General features: G+C 46.7%; 1 protein-coding gene across 1 annotated transcript; it reads left to right on the forward strand.

Annotated features, from left to right (window-relative positions):
* The first annotated feature begins 1,516 nt into the window (after positions 1-1,516).
* Positions 1,517-16,765, forward strand: PNLIPRP1 (pancreatic lipase related protein 1). The gene is made up of 13 exons (XM_047761677.1): positions 1,517-1,525; positions 1,642-1,690; positions 2,264-2,418; positions 2,907-3,032; positions 4,658-4,792; positions 5,618-5,726; positions 8,882-9,001; positions 9,101-9,220; positions 10,683-10,801; positions 11,962-12,091; positions 14,387-14,495; positions 15,090-15,257; positions 16,647-16,765. The coding sequence occupies exons 2-13, from the start codon at positions 1,642-1,644 to the stop codon at positions 16,708-16,710; spliced, it is 1,404 nt and encodes a 467-aa protein (XP_047617633.1). The 5' UTR covers positions 1,517-1,525; the 3' UTR covers positions 16,711-16,765.
* Positions 16,766-19,485: the final 2,720 nt, after the last annotated feature.

The raw sequence follows: 19,485 nt of genomic DNA on the forward strand, positions 1-19,485 counted from the left end.
TCATTTTTAAATTTAATTAATTAACTAGTTAATTTGCTCTTGAGGGCTGCACCTGCAGCATATGGAAGTTCCCAGTCTAGGGGTCAAATCAGAGCTATAGCCTCTGGCCTACGCCACAATCACAGCATTGCCATATCTGAGCTACATCTGCAGCTTACACTGCAGCTCACAGCAACTCCGGGTCCTTAACCCACTGACCGAGGCCAGGGATTGAACCATGTCCTCATGGGTACTCGTCAGGTTCATTACCAGTGAGCTACAACGGAAGCTCCTAGCTGCTATTCGTTATTACTTTAGGGGAAGTTCTTTCAGTTTTCTTCACAGGAGGGCCCTCCAGCCTGGTTATTCAGGAGCGGTGTGAACTTTGACATAGAGACATATTTAACTTGGGAATGGGATAGGACACCAATGGTATTTGCCATGGGAAGGCTTATCTGCCTGTTGTGTGAACCAGCAAAGCTGTTGTTCACAGATGCTGGGGTCAGTGGGTAATTCATGACAGCCTCAGAGAGTAGAGTCCTCTAGGACAGATGTGCAACCTACAGATGGTCTGGAGAAATCCAACAGACATTACCTGATCTGGTAACATAGGCTTTTAGGAGCTCCTGAACTCAGCTATTCAAAGTTATAGCAAGATAATGTAATAACTGCTATTGCTTTAAACCATTACATTTTGGCTTGGTCAATATATAGCAATAGAGAACTGGAATGTGAGTTAATGAGGAGTTGTGGTCAAGAGGCTATTATTGGGCAGTTGACTGTCTCCAGAGCTCATGTGCTCAAATATTACTAGACTACCAACAACAGACAGAGGGGCAGAGTCAGTTTTCCTAATCAGACACTTTCCTTCACCAGCAGCTATTTGCAAAGGCATTTCTATCCATTCTAAGTATGAAATCCTACCCTCCATTATTAGTTTGCTGCCATTATCCTTACTGGGAATTGTAAAGTACTGGGTGATAAAATAAAAAATTGCAGGAGTTCCCGTCGTGGCTCAGCAGTAATGAACCCAACTAGTATCCATGAGGACGCAGGTTCAATCCCTGACCTTGCTCAGTGAGTTAGGGATCTGGCGTTGAAGTGAGCTGTGGTATAGGTTGCAGACATGGCTTGGATCTGTTGTTGCTGTGGCTGTAGTGTAGGCCAGAAGTTGCAGCTCTAATTTGACCCCTAGCCGGGGAACTTCCATATGCTGCAGGTGTGGCCCTAAAAAGACCAAAAAAAAAAAAAATTGCAAAGTGGGACCCACTTGGCTCATAATTACATGGACATATATCTAGGTGAAAGGTTAGGGACCTTTCACCTCCTTTTAATCAAGCTTGCTTTCATCTTCCCAGACTTGTGGGAAGATTTGACTTCTATATTAATCTTGTTTTGTGTATTTGTGCAGATTAAAATGTTAAGTGCACACAGCATGCTCTATCATCACCTGCTGTTTCCTTGAAGCAAATGATAAGGCTCAAGTATAAGAAAACAGCCTGGGCACTCGATCCAGAGGGAAGGAAGTCCTGGAACATCCCACAGGGTAAGTCTCCCAGCAATGGTGAAGGAGGGAGGCAGGGCAAAGGGCCTTGACTTTCTGAGTTTTTGCTCATTGCTCTGGTCATGCTTGATGAGGCCGAATGTCTAAATTTATCACAGATGATGAACATCTGGACAATCACGCTTTTCCTGCTGGGAGCAGCCAGAGGTAAGCAGCAGCCCTCCTCCCAACATCTCCACACTGGCCAGAGAAAGCCTCAGCCATGGAAGGGCTTCCAGCAGTTGCAAACAGCTCCAAGGTTGCAGAGAGGGGCGAGTGAGGTGGGCCCTGTGCCTGGGAGAGGAGACAGTCTGAGTATCTAGGGATGGAACACAGAAACTTTTAAGGTTTTGTGGGGTTTTTTTTTTTTTTTGGCCATACCTGCAACATGTGGAAGTTCCCAGGCCAGGGATCGAACCTCAGCCACAGCAGTGACAACACCAAATCCTTAACTTCCAGCCCACCAGGGAATTCCTTCTTCTTTTTTTTTTTTTTTTTTTTAACGTTTTGATGGTGCTTTTAAGCAGAGATATCTTGGTGGGATTCAGTGGGATTGATCACAGATCGAAAGGTGGACATGGGATGGGGAGGGGAGGGGAGGGAACTGGTGGGGCAGAGGCAGGTGTCCGTGTGGTCTTCAGACTGTCCCAAGCAAGGGAGTAGCCAGGCCTGAGTGGCAGTGATGTCCCACAGCCCAGCCTGGGGAGCTAATTCCTGAGCAGAGCCATCCTTTCTCCACAGCAAAGGAAGTTTGCTATGATTCCATCGGGTGCTTCTCTGACGATGAGCCCTGGGCCGGGACAGTAATCAGGCCTCTGAAGATTCTCCCCTGGAGCCCTGAAAAGATTGGCACTCGCTTCCTGCTCTACACCAACGAGAACCCAAACAACTTTCAAGTGAGACCTCTGCCATTTTAACATTGTTATAACCTGGTGAGGGACTGTGCCCACCAGGGACCAGGAGTTCCTTACCCTCGAACCCTCCTCCTCCACCCCATCCTGCTGCCCCCAGGCCTAGCCACACCTGGAACAGATTGGGTGAGAGATAAAAAAAAAAAAGAAAAAAAAAGTTGGCTTGAATGAATGAATAGTTTATATCTGTCAGAGCCTCTATCTAGTGGTATGATTCTGATCTGGGGCAAAGAGCTTACCGAAGAAACGATGGAAGGTAAGACCATGAGCCACAATCCAGACCTGGTAGAGGTAGCCATTCCTGACCTGAGAAGGCAGGGCAGGGAAAGAGAGGTCAAGGTGGGCTTCCTGGAGGAGTTGGCTTTATGTGACGCTTTGAAGGTCTGTGGCATTGTAACAGCAGAGATGGGGAAGAAAGAGATGGGCCTGAGTGGCTGGGTTGTAAAAACACACAACCCTTCTGCTTTTGTCAGATTCTCCTTCCCTCTGATCCATCAACGATTGAAGCCTCCAATTTCCAAACAGACAGGAAGACCCGGTTCATCATCCATGGCTTCATAGACAAGGGAGATGAGAGCTGGCTGGTGAACATGTGCCAGGTAGGGGCTGCTCTAACCCCTGTGGCTACCGCCACTGCCTCCCACTAATATCTCCTCCTCCCTTTAAGCAGTCTCAATCAGTGAGCTCCCAACAGGAAATCATTACCTGCAGAGGGAACTTTATGCCATTAGAATGCCTCTTTACAAAAATAAAATCCCCTTCCCTGTTTCTGGACCACGTCTGTAGCCTGAAGCAATGGCATTTGCCATGTGAACAAACACTTCCGCTATCTCATTTGAGTTAAATCAAGCCTAAATGTTGTCCTGTTCTATTTTCAGTGAGGCTACTTTGTATTCCTAGAAATGAGGGAATATGTCCTTTTTGTTCAAGTCTTTCCCTCTTCCTTGAGTCAGAGGTGTGTGCTGGCCATTTATTTGAGAAATAGAGCTAAGAGCGACTGGGAGCCCAAAATGGCAGAATAGAAAGTGCCAAACTTACTGTGATATAGTGTCTTTCGGTCAGAACAACAGATGACAGAATAACACACGTGTGTACACATATGTAGACACAAAGGCACGTGTGCACAGGAAATACACACGTGGAATACCACCATCTCTTCTTTTTAAGTGCACATTGATTCAGTCTATTTTTTTGACACCTAAGAATTTACTCTAGCAGCCTGCCTTCCACACACATGAATAACTCTGACCTCAAATGTCAATAGGAAAATTTATAGACCCAGAAAATTAAAATCATTCTGCATTTGACCTTGGTTTTACCAGGCATTTAACTCTTGGTACCGCTTCTGTCCCATCATTAATTTGTATCTTAATGTATAAACTGTAAAATATAATTAATACCACCAATTCTCCATATTTGTAAGACATTCCTCAGGGCTGCTGTAAAAATAAAAGTCCTGGGAAAAACCACTGTCGGCATCTGTGTGTGTGATCACACTTCTTAATATCATATATGTGAAAAGGTCCTAGGTGGATTTTAAGTTTATAAGACCATTTTAAAGTCAGGCTGGTCATAGGTCCTGCCTTGGCAGAACTTCTAAGGATACATCAGTTCCTTTGACATCCAGGGAGGTTTCCGCTTTAGAATTCTTCAATCTCTTTTAAATCAGTGCAGTTTTTATTTTTTCAAATATCTGCTGTGTGTGTTTCCTCCATGAAATATTGTGCTACCCTGACTGTAAAAATAGTGACACTTCCCTCCCACTTTAAAACTTGGTGACACCCAGCAGACTGGGGTGAAGCAAGTCCAAACATTGTCAAGAGGCTGCGAGGACCCCTAGCGGTCCAACCCAGAAGGTCATTTAGACCCTGGCCTCCAGAGATGGCACTTGAGACCTTTTCTTTTCAAAATAGGGCTCTTTCAATCACACAGTTGTTTCAGCCACCTTATTGAATCAATCGTATTGAATCTGGTCAAAGAAAACCAGTGGCCATCTTTTAATTAATCTGCAGCCTAGAGAAGGAATTGATTTGCCTTCCCTCCCCGCTGAGGGACAACTCCTATTGGCAATAAGATTCCTGAGAGAGTCTAGTTCACCCCAGGCCCCCACCTAGGAGGGGGCAGAAGGACGGCCAGTAGGAACTCTCGGCGACCGTGTCTGAGCTCTGATTGGATGTGGTTCCACGAGCCGCATGACAACCCCAGGGTCTCTCTCCAACGCCAGAACCTGTTTGAGGTAGAGGAGGTGAACTGCATCTGCGTGGACTGGAAGAAAGGCTCCCAGACGACTTACACACAGGCCGCCAACAATGTGCGGGTGGTGGGCGCCCAGGTGGCCCAGATGCTGGCCATGCTCCAGGTGAGTGACAGCCTGACCGCAGAGAAGGCCTGCAGGGCCCCACCAGTCCCCACAGGGTAAAGATGCAGCTGTGGTTATGTATTTAAAGAGGAAAAAGAAAGAATTGACATTTCTCTTGGAGCCTTACTTCTAAAACTCTGAAATTCACTGTAAATCAAAACCCTATAGACCTACAATAAATAAGTACGTTGGGGTGGACATCTTTGAGACAAGTGGGTACATACTTGGAGCTTTGTATCACTTGATATTGGGGGGCACAGTTTTGGGAGCTCTGCTAGAAGGTACAGAGGATGGTTGAGGTCCCAGGCCTGGGGGGGCAGGGGAAAGGGGCGGGGGGGCTTACGGTGAGACTGCAGGAAGAGTAGAGTGTGATCAGGGCTCCGATGTCAAGGGAGGGGCAGTGTAGCTACAGACTTTATAGGAGCACATGGGGGGCAGCTAATCCAGTCTGGGCAGTGGGGGTGAGTCAGGATGTCTCCCAGGAAGAGACATGTAAGCTGAGAGCTGATGGCTAGGCTGCGTCAACACGAACTGGGCACATGGTTGGGAGGGATGGTTGACAACAGGAAGGTGAGTCCAAACCAGACCCAGATGTGAGAGACTACAACATATTTGAGGGACTGGAAGTTCCACCAAGTGTTTGGCTAGAAAAGAGTCTAGAGGAATAGGTATTGAGTCAGGAAAGCTGGTAATGAGCTTGGGCTTGATCTGAGGGCAGTAGGAGGCGTGGAGAGTTTTCGGCCAGGCGTAATAATGTCATTAGGTTTGCATGCTACAAAAAGTGCAGCGCAGAAAGAGCCTGAAAATACACTTCTCCCTCTGCAGTTGAACTACAGCTACTCACCGTCCCAGGTCCACCTCATCGGCCACAGCCTGGGGGCCCACGTGGCGGGAGAGGCAGGGAGCAAGACTCCAGGCCTGGGCAGGATTACAGGTAAGATCCAAGGGCCAGTAAGTCCAGCACCAGAACATGGTACAAGACAGCAGCCTGGCTTGGAGCTGGCCCTTGGGAGTCCATCTCCTCGCCTGTGGCAAAGCTGGTTAAAGCCTGCACAGAATATTTTAGCAAGACCCCCAGAAGCCTATCTTTATGGCAGGAGAGGTGGTGGCTTCGTTTCCTATGCTTCCTCTGCCTCTGTCCCCACCCCTTCTCTCTAGGTCCCATTTTTCCAGTAATGCGGATCTCTCAGCAGAAATGCAGAGTAATGCTAATATGAACGTGAGCAAACATAATTAAGAAGGGTCTGGGAGTTCCTGTTGTGGCTCAGCGAAAGTGAACCTGACTAGTATCCATGAGGATGTGGGTTCGATCCCTGGCCCCACTTAGTGGGTTAAAGATTTGGCGTTGCTGTGAGCTGTGGTGTAGGTCGCAGATGCAGCTCAGATCCCAAGTTGCTGCAGCTCTGGTGTAAGCCAGTACGTGCAGCTCCAATTTGACCCCTAGCCTGGAAACTTCCATACACTGAAAGTGTAGCCATAAAAAGCCAAAAAACAAGAGAGGGGGGGAGTCTGTATTGTCATTCCTTTCCCCTCCTCTCTGAAATTAAGGACAGAATAGAACACAAAAATTATGCTTCCACTGCCTTTGCTGGTAGAAGAAACCCAGCCAACATCACAACAAAGCATTCTTTTAACTTGAGCAAAGCCTTTAAATTACAAAAACAAAATATATCAACATAATACAATCATTATAATGCCAATGTAATTATTATAGTAAGCATAGATTAAGTACCTACTTATCCTAAATACTGTGCAAAGTGCCTTACATTTTCTCACTTAATCCTCAGAACTAAAGAAAAAGGCTTAGGGAAGCAAATGATTTGCCCAAGGTCACACAACTGATGTGGTAGAAGTGACATTCAAACCCAGTTCTGTTGTCAAATGGCTCAAACAAGTCTCTACTTTTGTAAGAACACTCCCTTTTATTTTCAACAGACAGTTATCTTCATGCCTTTTCAGCTGCTCTATCCAACCTTAACAAACAATAGGCAAGAGTTCCCATTGTGGCTCAGCGGTTTAAGAACCCAACATAGTGTCCAATGAGGATGTGGGTTCGATCCCTCGCCTCCCTCAGTGGGTTAAGGATCCGCCATTGCTACAGGCTGTGGCATAGATCACAGATGTGGCTCAGATCCAACATTGCCATGGCTGTAGCATAGGCCTGCGGCTGCAGCTCCAATTCAACCCTTAGCCCAGGAATTTCCATATGCTGCAGATGTGGACCTAAAAAGAAAAAAAATTGCTAAATCTAGGAGTCTGTCAAGAAAGAAATATATTCAGGAAGAAAAAACACGAAATATTGGCTTATGCAGCCACAGTGCTGTGCTAGGCACTGCGTTATCTCACTTAATCTTGAATTCTTTTTTAATTACTATTATTTTTAATAGTTATTTCCCCAATACAATTTTTTTTCTACTCTACAGCATGGTGACCCAGTTACACTTAACATGTACACGTTCTATTTTCGCATGTTATTATGCTCCATCAAAAGTGACTAGACATAGTTCCCAGTGCTACACAGCAGGATCTCATTGCTAATCCATTCTAAAGGCAATACTTTGTATCTGTTAACCCCAAGCTCCCAAACCACCACACTCTCCGCCTCTCCGTCTTGGCAACCACAAGTCTATTCTGCAAGTCCATGATTTTCTTTTCTGTGGAAATGTTCATTTGTGCCTTATATTAGATTCCAGGTATAAGTGGTATCATATGGTATTTGTCTTTCTCTTTCTGACTTACTTCACTCAGAATGAGAGACTCTAGTTCCATCCATGTTGCTGCAAATGGCATTATTTTGTTCTTTTTTGTGGCTGAGTGGTATTCCATTGTGTATATATACCACATCTTCCTAATCCAATCATCTGTAGATGGACATTTGGGTGGTTTCCATGTCTTGGCTATTGTGAATAGAGCTGCAGTGAACATGCTGGTGCATGTGTCTTTTTTAAGGAAAGTTTTGTCCAGATATATGCCCAAGAGTGAGATTGCTGGGTCACATGGCAGTTCTATGTATAGATTTATAAGGTATCTCCATACTGATCTCTATAGTGGTTGTACCAGCTTACATTCCCACCAGCAGTGCAGGAGGGTTCCCTTTTCTCCACACCCCCTCCAGCACTTGTTATTTGTGGACTTATTAATGATGGTCATTTTGACTTGTGTGAGGTGGTATCCTGTGGTAGTTTTAATTTGCATTTCTCTAATAATCAGTGATGTTGAGCATTGTTTCATGGGCTTGCTGGCCATCTGTACATCTTCCTTGGAAAAATGTCTACTCAGGTCTTTTGCCCATTTTTCAACTGGGTTGTTGTCTTTTTTGCTGTTGAGTTGTATAAGTTGCTTGTATATTCTAGAGATTAAGTCCTTGTCAGTTGCTTCATTTGAAACTATTTTCTCCCATTCTGTGAGTTGTCTTTTTGTTTTCTTTTTGGTTTCCTTTGCTGCGCAAAAGCTTGTCAATTTGATTAGGTCCCACTGGTTTATTTTTGCTCTTATTTCTGGGAAGAGAACATAGGCAAAACGTTCGCTGACATCAACCTAATGAATATTTTCTCAGGTCAGTCTCATTTAATCTTATTACAGCTGTATTATCACCCTCATTTTATAAATGGTGAAACCGAGGCATAGAAAATGTTGAGTGACTCGCCTAAAATGATGCAACTTGCTTGAGAAATAGTGGGGTAGGTATTTGGAGCCAGGCATCCTAGTTCTAGAAACTGTGTTCTTAATTATGGTACCATGCTACTTGGCCCCTTTTTTCTTCAAACTTTGGATGAAAAAAGAGCATGCTGAAGAAAAAAGATAGGCAAGTCAATGGGAGAATCTGGTATGAAAAAAAAAAAATCCTTACCTAAACAAAATCTAAATTTCTTTGCTCAACTGCCCTTCTCTATCCATGCCACTGGAGCTCTCTTGTAATGAGCGACATTGAGACTCAATGTCCCCATTTTCAGTACTCTGGTCATGGCGCTGCATAGAGGGAATGGCATCCCTTGAGTTGGGCAGTGCACATCCTGAACAACTATACACCTCAACCCCTCTGGGACCTACTGCTGGGCCTATCGTCTTGACACTGGCCATTTCTCCTAGGGTTGGATCCTGTAGAAGCAAGTTTTGAGGGTACTCCTGAAGAGGTCCGACTCGATCCCTCCGATGCTGACTTTGTTGATGTGATCCACACGGATGCAGCTTCCCTGATCCCATTCTTGGGTGAGTCCTGCCATGTTCCAGCTATAAGCACATGCAATTGTGTTTTAACCAGGAAATCCCAGAATTAGGAAAACCTCATTGCTGTTCTAAACATTTCAGGCTTTGGAACAAGTCAACAGTTAGGACACCTTGACTTCTTCCCAAATGGAGGAGAAGAAATGCCTGGATGCAAGAAGAATGCCCTGTCGCAGATCGTGGACCTAGACGGCATCTGGTCAGGTAAAGCCAGGGCAGAACAAGGGGCCTCACTTCCCTGGGGGAGCAAATCTTGACAGTGAAAACACACTGCTCTTTAAAAATATACACATCCCACTTCTAGATCTTATTTCTTAAAAATATAGCCATGTAGCACTTGTTATATCTCAGCCCTGCTGACTGCATTCCTTTAAAATGTTGTGGGGACCCTGGAGTATACAAGCCACAAAGAACTACGAAACTGTTGCTTAAAGCTGTCACTCCAACAATAAATTGATAGCTCCCTAATGAAGGAAAGAAATACTGTAAAAGTAAATACTGTGACTCTAAGAGAATTTTTCTGCCAGTTCTCCCTTGGGAGTCAGTGATGTAGCTCAAACTTTGTAACCAGCTTCAAGTCCATAGACAAAATGAAAATGCTGCCAGTCATTTTGATGGCAAGTCCTTTTGGATAATGAGAGTCACCACTCTTCTGTGTTGGGTCAGGAATGAGAAACAATCACAGGTAAAAGTTAGAGACTGTTCTACTCAGGTGGCTATTCTTTATCACCGATCAGCACACCTGGGATAAAGGGCACACTTCAGATACAGCCCTGACTCTGTATCTAATAAGGTCAGAATGACCAGGTGAGATTTTCAGCCACATCATCACTTGGCACCAGATAAGGTGAAATCTTTAGTGGTCTGACCACATCTGATGAGTAAAGATTTTTATTAAATTTGAGTGTAAAGGCTTGACGAGTCTGGATGCCATCAAAGCAAATATTAAGGATAAGAAAGATGTGTTTGTATTTTATAGCCTTAGGAGACTTTTCATGGATAGAGTAGCCTAGACTGTCTATCACTAATGTCCAAGTAAATTCAGGCTGGGTCTGGAAGGGATGCTATGACAGCTGCCATTCGGCAGGAGTTTGTAGCTGCCCAGGAAGGTTGTAAGAAGGGACAAGGCATTATAAGAGTGAAAGGGATGCTCATATAAAGCCACCTTAAGCTTCTCAGCCCTCCTTTTCTATTTGTCTAAACACAGCATGAAAATGCACTTGCCCTGGCTTTAGCACATCTGGTTGTCTTCAAGGACTTCCAGCCCAGTACCCAGGACATAGGACACCACAGAGGTTAGAGGCATGGCCTCAAGCACCAGATGGGTTTGGGTTTAATACCTAGCTTCACCACTTACTGTCTGAAATCTGAAATCTGAGGCTGTGGTCTGTACAGCTTTATGTGATTGGGGATGGTATGGTATCCCTCTTGGAGGAGAGGTCAGCCTTACAAGAACAATACATGCGCAGTACTGAGAACATTGCCTGGCACACAGAAAACAGCTCCTATATATGTTAACTGTCATCTTTGTAGCTGTATTTTGGACTAATCCTAAATTTCTGAAAATACGGTCCCACTTTGGAACCATCCGCCTTGGAGAGAAAAGTAGAGAAGTTGTCACTGGCCTCCCAACCCCCTGTGCAGACTCCCTCCTTTGTTTCCCCAGGAACCCGGGACTTTGTGGCTTGCAATCACCTGAGAAGCTACAAGTATTACTCAGAGAGCATCCTCAATCCCGATGGGTTCGCTGCATACCCCTGCGCTTCCTACAGGGCCTTTGAGTCTGTAAGCTCCTGTCCCGCCCTGAGTCCCAGTTGGGATCCTCAGTACCCTCTCCCTAGTTTCTGACCATCCCATACTTGTTTTGCATTGCCTGTCAGAGTTCACAGTCGTGTGGAGTGGAGGGGGAAATCCTTTAGGCAGGAGGTAAGTAAAGTTCTAGAAGAATCATGCAAGGGAGGAAGGTTCTGGGAAATCAGAAAGTAGAACAGTCAACTCGATGATCTAGAAAGGCTTCCTGTAGGAGGCAAGGTTTGAGTCTGATTTGGAAAATCATAGAGTTTAGAAGGAAAAAGGAATGCACATTTCTGACAAGGGCAGAGCAAGAACAGAATGTGTGAGAGAAGAATATACACACCAGAGAGAAGGAAATGTAGATGCTGGGGTCTACATGCTGGGCTGGGAATTTGCACCCTGCGCAGCTGGCAGTGAGGGAGATGGAAGAAATGATGGGCCAGAGCCTGAAACTCGGGCCCATGGGAGCTGGAGTGAACATCTCTTCCCAAATCCCCTTTCAGTGACATCATGCTGGTAACCTGAACCTGGCCACAGTCCGAGTGTATTTACACCAGGGAAATTGGCAAATGCTACAATCAGGACTTTTTGCCCCAGAGTAGCCTGTTAATCATTCACCAGCACACCCGTCTATAGAAGATGTATTTGATCTAACCTGGGGCCCAGGTATCGATGTTTTCTAAAGCTCCCCAAGTAGTTCTAATGTGATGTGCATCAGACTTGGGCACTACATCTGGATGAAGGTAATTTAAAGACCATCTATGCCAATTTCTTTCTAGTTACAAAAGAGGAAACTCAAACTATAGGAAAATTGCTCCCTAGAAGTGTGGATCCTAAAAAAGACAAATTTAGGAGTTCCCTGGTGGCCTAGTGGTTAAGGATCTGGCATTGTCACTGCTCTGGCTCAGGTTCGATCCCTGGCCTGGGGAATTTCCAAATACGTTGGATACAGCCAAAAATAAAAAGACAAATTCAGGAGTTCCTGCTGTGGTGTGGTGGGTTAAGGATCTGGCATTGTTGAAGCTGTGGCATAGGTTTCAGCTGCAGCTCAGGTTCGATCCCTGGGCCCGGGAAATTCCATATGCTGTTGGTACAGCCAAAAAAAAAAAGACAAATTCACAGCTTACAGCCTGATCTATCTTTCTCAACAGAACAAGTGCTTCCCCTGTCCAGATGAAGGATGCCCACAGATGGGTCACTATGCCGATAGATTTGCTGGCAAGACACATGAGGAGCAGCAGAAATTCTTCCTGAACACAGGAGATTCCAAAGATTTTGCTCGTGAGTTGAACTGTGACTTTCCTGTCCAGGTCAGGAAATTTTAGTTTTAGGGAGTTCCCTCTGTGGCTCAAAGGTAACGAACCTGACTAATATCCAAGAGGATGTATGTGGGTTCAATCCTGGCCTCTCTCAGCGAGCTAAGGATCCGGCGTTGCATGAACTGTGGTGTAGGTGGCAGACGCAGCTTGAATCTGGCATTGCTGTGGCTGTGGCATAGGCTGGCAGCTATAGCTCCGATTCAACCCCTAGCCTGGGAACTTCCATATACCATGGCCCTAAAAAGAAGAAAAAAAGTATTAGTTTTACATGAAGGGCTTGCCTCTAATCTGAAATATTTGTAGGTATGTTTTAATTATCTTAGTAAAAAGCACACATCCACTCAAACAATCCCATCTAAGACTCCACTGAGGACTTAGAAAGGGTCTGTTCTTCCATTTTATTTCTGCGACATGAAGTGAGTGGAGCAAATAGCAGAGTTAATAGGGTAATAGCACTTTCTCTGTCTCTGTGGCCCTCTGCTCTGATTTCCCCTCCCCCACTCCTTGTTCTTCTCATTTTAAAAATTGTGTCATCCACACTCGTTCTTCTGTTCATCAAATTGTATTTGGTACCAGCTCTTGCTTGTCTGGCCCACTTAAGAAGCCAGCTCCACTCTCCCCATTTCCACCCTTTTGCTCATGTGTTCTTGATGCCCTTGGGCAGGACTCTCTGGGGGAGGGTGGTTGGGAATCAGAAAGTTAATTTCTCTCCAAATTCTACTGAATAGACTAGGACATAGAGTAGAGCTGGACATATTTCAGCCACTTTGTGCCAACATGCCCTATGATAGTTCCCTAGGATATTGTAGTGTCAAAAAGGGACTGTGTTTCTATAAATACATAAATATAATGCATGTCTTACATAGTTTTTTTAAGTCAAGTTTGTTGGGGTATAATTTATATGCAGTCAAAGTCACCCTTTGTAGTATATAGTTCTATGAGTTTTGACACGTGAAAAATCATGCAACCATCTTCACAATCCCAATATAGAACATTTCCATCACTGTATATGTATATTTTTTTAAAAAAGACATTGGTTAATCAATCCTTCCTTTGATGTAGCTTGCCCATATTTTAAAACAACAAATTAAACATTGAAAAGCTATATATTCATTCCTCAACTAATATTTATTTGTGGGCCGCAGACTATGCTAGTCATGGGGGATGTGGGGAGGAACAAGACACACTGGCATGAAATTTATAACACAGCGGAGAAGACAAGTGTGTTGAACTCAGCGCATTGCTGCAGTGATATTGTGGGACAGAGGACCTGGCCCTGATCAGAGGAGGGGCAGGGAAAACACCTCTGAAGATGTAAAGGACAAGAAGTAGTTATTCCAAAGGATGTGTGAGTGTGTCTACAGACATACAGGTGTATGAGTGTGAAAATGTATGTGAGTAGGTGGGTGTGTATGTATGTATACGTGCCTGTGTATATGTGTGTGGATTTGTGCGCGAGGGTGTGGTCAGACTTGTGCAGGTTTGTGTGCTCTGAGACAGCCCTTCGGGTATAATCTGAATGACTGTCCTAGTCGAGAGTGACCTGGTCCCTGGAGAGACAGAGGAAAGACCCAGACCTTGCCCTTGAGGCTCCCGGGCACAGGCCCTCATTCCTTCTCTTTTTAGCTTAAATCATAGGAATTTGATTCCAGAGCAGAGCTGTCCAACAGAACTTTCAGCCCTCATGGACATGTCGTGTGTCGTCCAGTGCAGTAGCCATTAGCCACATACGGCAATTCCACACTTAAAATGTGGCTAGGAAAAGGGAGGAATTGATTTTTTAATTTAATCTAATTTGAGTTTCTTTTATTTATGTATGTATTTGTCTTTTTAGGGCCATACCTGTGGCATATGGAGGTTCCCAGACTAGGAGTCCAATCAGAGCTGTAGCCCTGGCCTACACCACAGCTCACGGCAACACCAGATCCTTAACCTACAGAGCAAGGCCAGGGATCGAACCCACATCCTCATGGATACTAGTCGGGTTCGTTAACCACAGAGCCATGATGGGAGTTGCTAATTTGGGCTTAAATTTGAGCAGCCACATGAGGCTAGGCGTCCCTTTACTGGGTGGGGCAAGTCTAGAAGGGGATTCTGCCAGATGTGTATTCCTCTCATGGCCTAATTTGAGTTGTAGATTAGATTAACAGGTAGACCTTCTTTGAGGCTTCAGTGTAAGGGATGGGGACAGGAATCTGAGATTTGGGTGAACTACGTGTGCATGAATAAACTGAACTCTTTTCTGTGTCCTGTGCAGGCTGGAGATATGGAGTTACCATAACACTGTCTGGAAGAGCAGCCTCGGGTCAAATCAAAGTTGCTTTGTTTGGAGATAAGGGAAACACTCGCCAATACAATATCTTCACGTAAATTCCCCTTTTTGGTAGCACTTCTCACTAGATGATGTGCACGGCCTTCACATCCATGCACTGAAAAGGCTTGTTGTCACTTTATCAATGGATTTTAAATTATTTACTTTATGTATTGAAGTTAATTTCAGACTTCTGCTAATAAATGTTCTTTTCTCTGTTATAAATCCAGGCATTACGTCTTTCCCAATAGATCAGACTTTTCAAAAGTAAATCTACTATTATCCCAGATATCATGTTCTCTGATTAGCCTAGTAACAGATGCTTTTTGTGTTAAACTAAGTGGATAACTTGTTACTGCTCATCATTTCTACCAGAAAAAAAAAAAAAGAAAAAGGAAAAAAAAGAAATCATGGAATCATATAGTTTCGATGAGAAAGTTTTGAGGATACATTAAGTTTGAGGAAAAAATATTGAAATAATTATTTGAAGCTGCTGGCATATAGCTGGCTTTTTTATTTAGCTAAACTTTACTTGAGAATGAATTTGGAAAAATCATCTTAACCTAGAGTAGACCAGAGTGGCAGGGACTTATGTGGTCACGAGAACTTGTTTCAATGAACAGGAACCTTTCTCTTTCTCTGTTTAAAGTGGGATTATCACACCCGGGTCCACTCATTCCAATGAGTTTGATGCAGATCTCGATGTTGGAACAATTGAGCAAGTCAAGTTTCTTTGGAATAACAACGTGCTAAACCCAACTCTCCCCAGAGTGGGTGCAGCCAAAATCACTGTGCAGAAGGGAGAAGATAAGACGGAGTATGTATGTTGGTTGGCTTGTGCCTGAGGATGTTTGTAGAGATTTGTGTTTGTCACGGAAACTCGCCCCTGGAAGTCAGTTATGGTTCAGCCAGAAAAGTTAACAGTCAACACCCATCTGGGGGCCCTTCCTAACCCAGAAAAAAATAAAATAAAATAACAGACAGTGCGGCCAAAAAAGAAAGAAAGAAAGAAAGAATTTCTGAAGGGTGTAAGGGTATACGTATGGGCGAGAGAGTGGCTACATGCTAAAAAGAGGACGATCAGTGAAAGTTCAGGAAAATAGAAGGAAAAATTAGCAAAAAATATAAAATTCGAGATGAGAGAAGAGAGAACTGAGGTGGCGATACTCGCAGTATCTCCATCTTGACACAGGCGGCCCCTGGCAGCTGCAGGGATGTGAGGATAATGACCAAAGCCCAGACCCCAAGTCCGGCGCCAGGCCACCCCTCTGTGGCTCGGTGGGAAGGGGATCCTGGGCTCTTGGTCTCTGATTGACTGAGGTTTAAGAAGTTAAGTGGGGTCATTCAACTCGGACCCCAGAGAACGTCACTCCCCCAGGCAGCAGGGCTGGGCTGGAAGACCTCGAAGCAGTCTTATCTGGCTGGATGCCCCTGGGAGGTCCTCCCTGTCTCTGTGATGGGAGGGCAGAGGGGTGGGCCCAGGCAGGGGTTGGGTGGAACAAGGGGAGCCTCTCAGCAGGAGCGCAGCACCAATGAGGCTGATGGGGAGCCCTGGGCAGCCTAGGGGTGCAGCCGAGGCCTCCCCTGCCAGCCCCTATTGAAGGACACTGGGGCTCTGTGGTCAGTTCCCCAGACCCTGTTAGCAAGTGGACCCAATGCCTGGATCCTGAGACCCTGTGGTTAAAATCCTGTCTGAAGAAAGTGGTCTCGTGGGAATTTTTAAATTTCGAGGCATTCCCAGGAGATGACTTGCTCACAACTAGATCCAAGAAAGGAAAAAATACGGGACCAAATCAGCCAGGGCACTGCAACTTCCAGGGGTTCTGCAGAAAGGTCAGGGCTTTCCTGCACTTTCTAGAAATGGAACAGTGTGCTTGAGGCCATGCCCGAAGCCCTGAGTCCATCAGCTGCCACTTGACCCCTCCAATGGCTTGACTGCAGCTTCTCCACTGGCTGACTCTGGAGGGGAGGTAGCCAAGAGAGGCTAAATGGACATCGGATGTTTTTAATACGGGAAGATAAAACCAGTATCAAACCTCACAGACTAGTTTGGGGCCCAAGTGACCCCTCCCACAAAGCTCCAGCCCTACAACCGTTTGAAGCTGCCCTCATCCTTTTTAATTGTAAATCAGCAATTAGCTTTGCTTGACGACTCATCACCAGTAAGCATGCTCAGCACTAAAAAAGCGTTCCTTTCTCTCCACAGGTACAATTTCTGTAGCGAACAGACTGTGAGAGAAGACGTTCTGCTCCCTCTCACACCCTGTTAAACTCCAGGCACCATGCGGCCGCCCTGTTAACACCAATAAAATCCGTTGATGCATCCTTCTGCCCACCTCTGTCACTGATGTCGGCTGCCCCCTGTGGGACATTGGGAATTGAATATTTTTAAATGTCCTGCATGTTTCTATACATTTGGCTTTCCTGCCCTTGACCTCCAGTTACCGCCTCTTTCCCCCAGTTTCCTGGATCCTTGTGCGCACTGCCAGCTCCTCACCCAAGGGGTGGCAAAGAACAGGACTAGAGAGCGGGTGCCAGGGGCCTGACTCTGGTTCCAGGGCCCTTCCCTGACGCTGCCATCACCTTGATCACGGAAGGGCATTTGTACTATGATGTGACCTATTTGTGGGACCACTTGGTGGCTCTAGCATCCAGAGACTGCAGGGGACACATCACAGAGCACAGACTTGATGCCCCCCTGGCCTTGTGCCGGGGCTGCCTCCAGCCCTCTGGCTGCCAGGCAGGCGCCATCCGAGGGCAGGGCCGGCACTGAGGAGGAGTCCAGAGATGGCCTCTGAGAGGAGTGCCCAATGCAGGCCCTGCCGAGAGGGGACTTTTCTGTCATCCACTCAGCCACCCCGACCTCAGGCCTTGCCCACACAGTGTTGTGTACCTGGCACTGGGTGGGGAGGCGGGGGCTGTCCTTCAAGGAGCCCAGCCTGTCCCACGGTCATCCCCAGGGGTTATGCAGGGCCAGGAAGGTCATGGAAGGTCACTGCCTCCCCTGAGTGTCTCCCCTCTTGGCCACCCACCCTCCATGGCAGTTTCAGCACCCTGACTTTGGATCCTAACCCCAGTGGCATGTCAGGCTATTACTGAGCTTCAAACTTCACTGTGGGTGGGCTCCAGATTGTTCCTTGAAAGCAGATGCTCTAGCAAGGATTCATGGAGTGAAAGTAGTAAAGCTTTACAACAGTAAAGGGAACAAGGGGGCCGCTCAGTGAACGTGGTAGTGACAGGGGCGGGGCCCTGAGCAGGAGAGGACGGGCCCAAGGCCGAGGGCCTGACCCCACACCCTGGGCGAAGCAACACATTGCTGGCAAAATAGCTCATTGGAGGAATGGAGATTCTGCAAACACGACCCTGCGCCAGCTCTGCGCTGGGCCCTGGAGTGAGAGGGACACACGGGATTCAGTGCTGGAGGCGGGCACAGCGGCAGGGAGTCAACATGGTCGGGCTGCCTGATAGGTGCCAAAAGCAAGGTCTATCCCAGGACAGGGGGGCTCAGAAGAAGGAAGAGGAAGGTGGGGAAAGTTCCACAGAGCCATGGGTTCTAGGTCCAGGCTTGCAGGAAGAAGACCTGCTGAGACTGCAGGCTGGGAGGCCAGCAAGGAGGAGGAGCCCTGCAGACATCCAGGCGAGAGGGGAGAAGACCATATGAGGGCAACAGCAAGTGGAACCAGGTACACTGGAGAGGGCAGGACTGGTTGGCCATAGTGAGAGAGCCCTCCCTGGTCAAGGACAGCCTGTCATCTGACCCTCAGACTGACAGATACCATCAGTTACTTGGGGAAAACAATTTTTAAAAAGGGAGGAAGCTGAGAAGAGTGTGCAGCGTCAAGGGAGCCAGTTTTGGAGACCCCCCTTTGCTGTTGGCCATACCACAAGCACCCCCATGTACATATCTCTGTACCCAAAGTTCCCCTTTGTATCAGAACATCTGTCATTTTGGGTTAAGACTCACCCTAACAGCTTCATTTTATCTCTGTAAAGACCCTTACTCCAAAAGGCCATGTTCTGAGGGTCCTGGGGTTTAGGAGTCCATATTTTTTAGGGGGGAGTCAGGGTTGGGGGGGACACAACCCAACTCATAACAATGGCCAAGCTTACATGCCCAGCTTAGGAGTCCCTCTCCATCTGATACCCCAAATCATGCTCTTTATTTAGAGCCCAAATGATGTAGCCCCAGTACAAGCCCGCATCAACGTGCCTTTCCTTGTGAGCTCGTTTGATCCTTTAGAATAGTGTATTTATTTTAGGCAGTCACTGTGCCCCAAGGGACCTTCCATCCTGTGAAGGCAGAGAAAGGATGTTCTGTTCAGTGCTGTACCCTCAAAGCTGAAGAGCAGCCAGCACGCTTGGCCACATAAACATGAACATGAAGAAGTTGAACATGAATAAATGAACAAACACGTGAGGCACACATCTAAGGGCATCAAGAGCGCCCCCAGGATTAGAGCCTAGAGCCAGGAGGAAGCTGTTGGGGGGGTGCTGATGCAGTGGCCTAGAGAGAGGTGACACCCACACCTCAGGGCAAGGGGAAGGGACAGATAAAAGAGGTGATGAAGGCAAGGAAGGAACAGGTCTCAAGAGGCCTCAGGGGGCAGGGGAAGGAGGACCCAAGCCCCCCGCCTCCCCTGGGCAGCTGCTGGGCCAGCTGACAAGGCTCCCCAGGCCCCAATCCTGCCACCTGCTAACATGTGACCAGTGACTGACTTTTCCCACAGGTGCCGGCTTTCCTTCCCCTCCCGGGGCAGGCAGTTGGCAGAACCTCAGGCCTCCAGGCACAAGCACGGAGCTGAGCTGGCCCTGCCACGGGCCACCAAGTGGGAGGCAATGTGGGCCCTGCTGGCCTACCCTGGGCTACCCTGCCACAGAGACCAGACAGGCTTGGGACTGCCCAGGATCCCCCAGTGGGTCTGTCCCCAACCACTGATGACTGAGGCAGGGGTACCTTAGAAGTAGATCACCTAAGTCAACCCCCATCTGATGTTTGGCTTCGCGCCACCTCTAATCTCTTTCTAACCTTTGGAAAATCTCCCCTC

The sequence above is a fragment of the Phacochoerus africanus genome, chromosome 15 (genome assembly GCF_016906955.1).
Source record: "Phacochoerus africanus isolate WHEZ1 chromosome 15, ROS_Pafr_v1, whole genome shotgun sequence".
Classification (NCBI taxonomy): domain Eukaryota; kingdom Metazoa; phylum Chordata; class Mammalia; order Artiodactyla; family Suidae; genus Phacochoerus; species Phacochoerus africanus.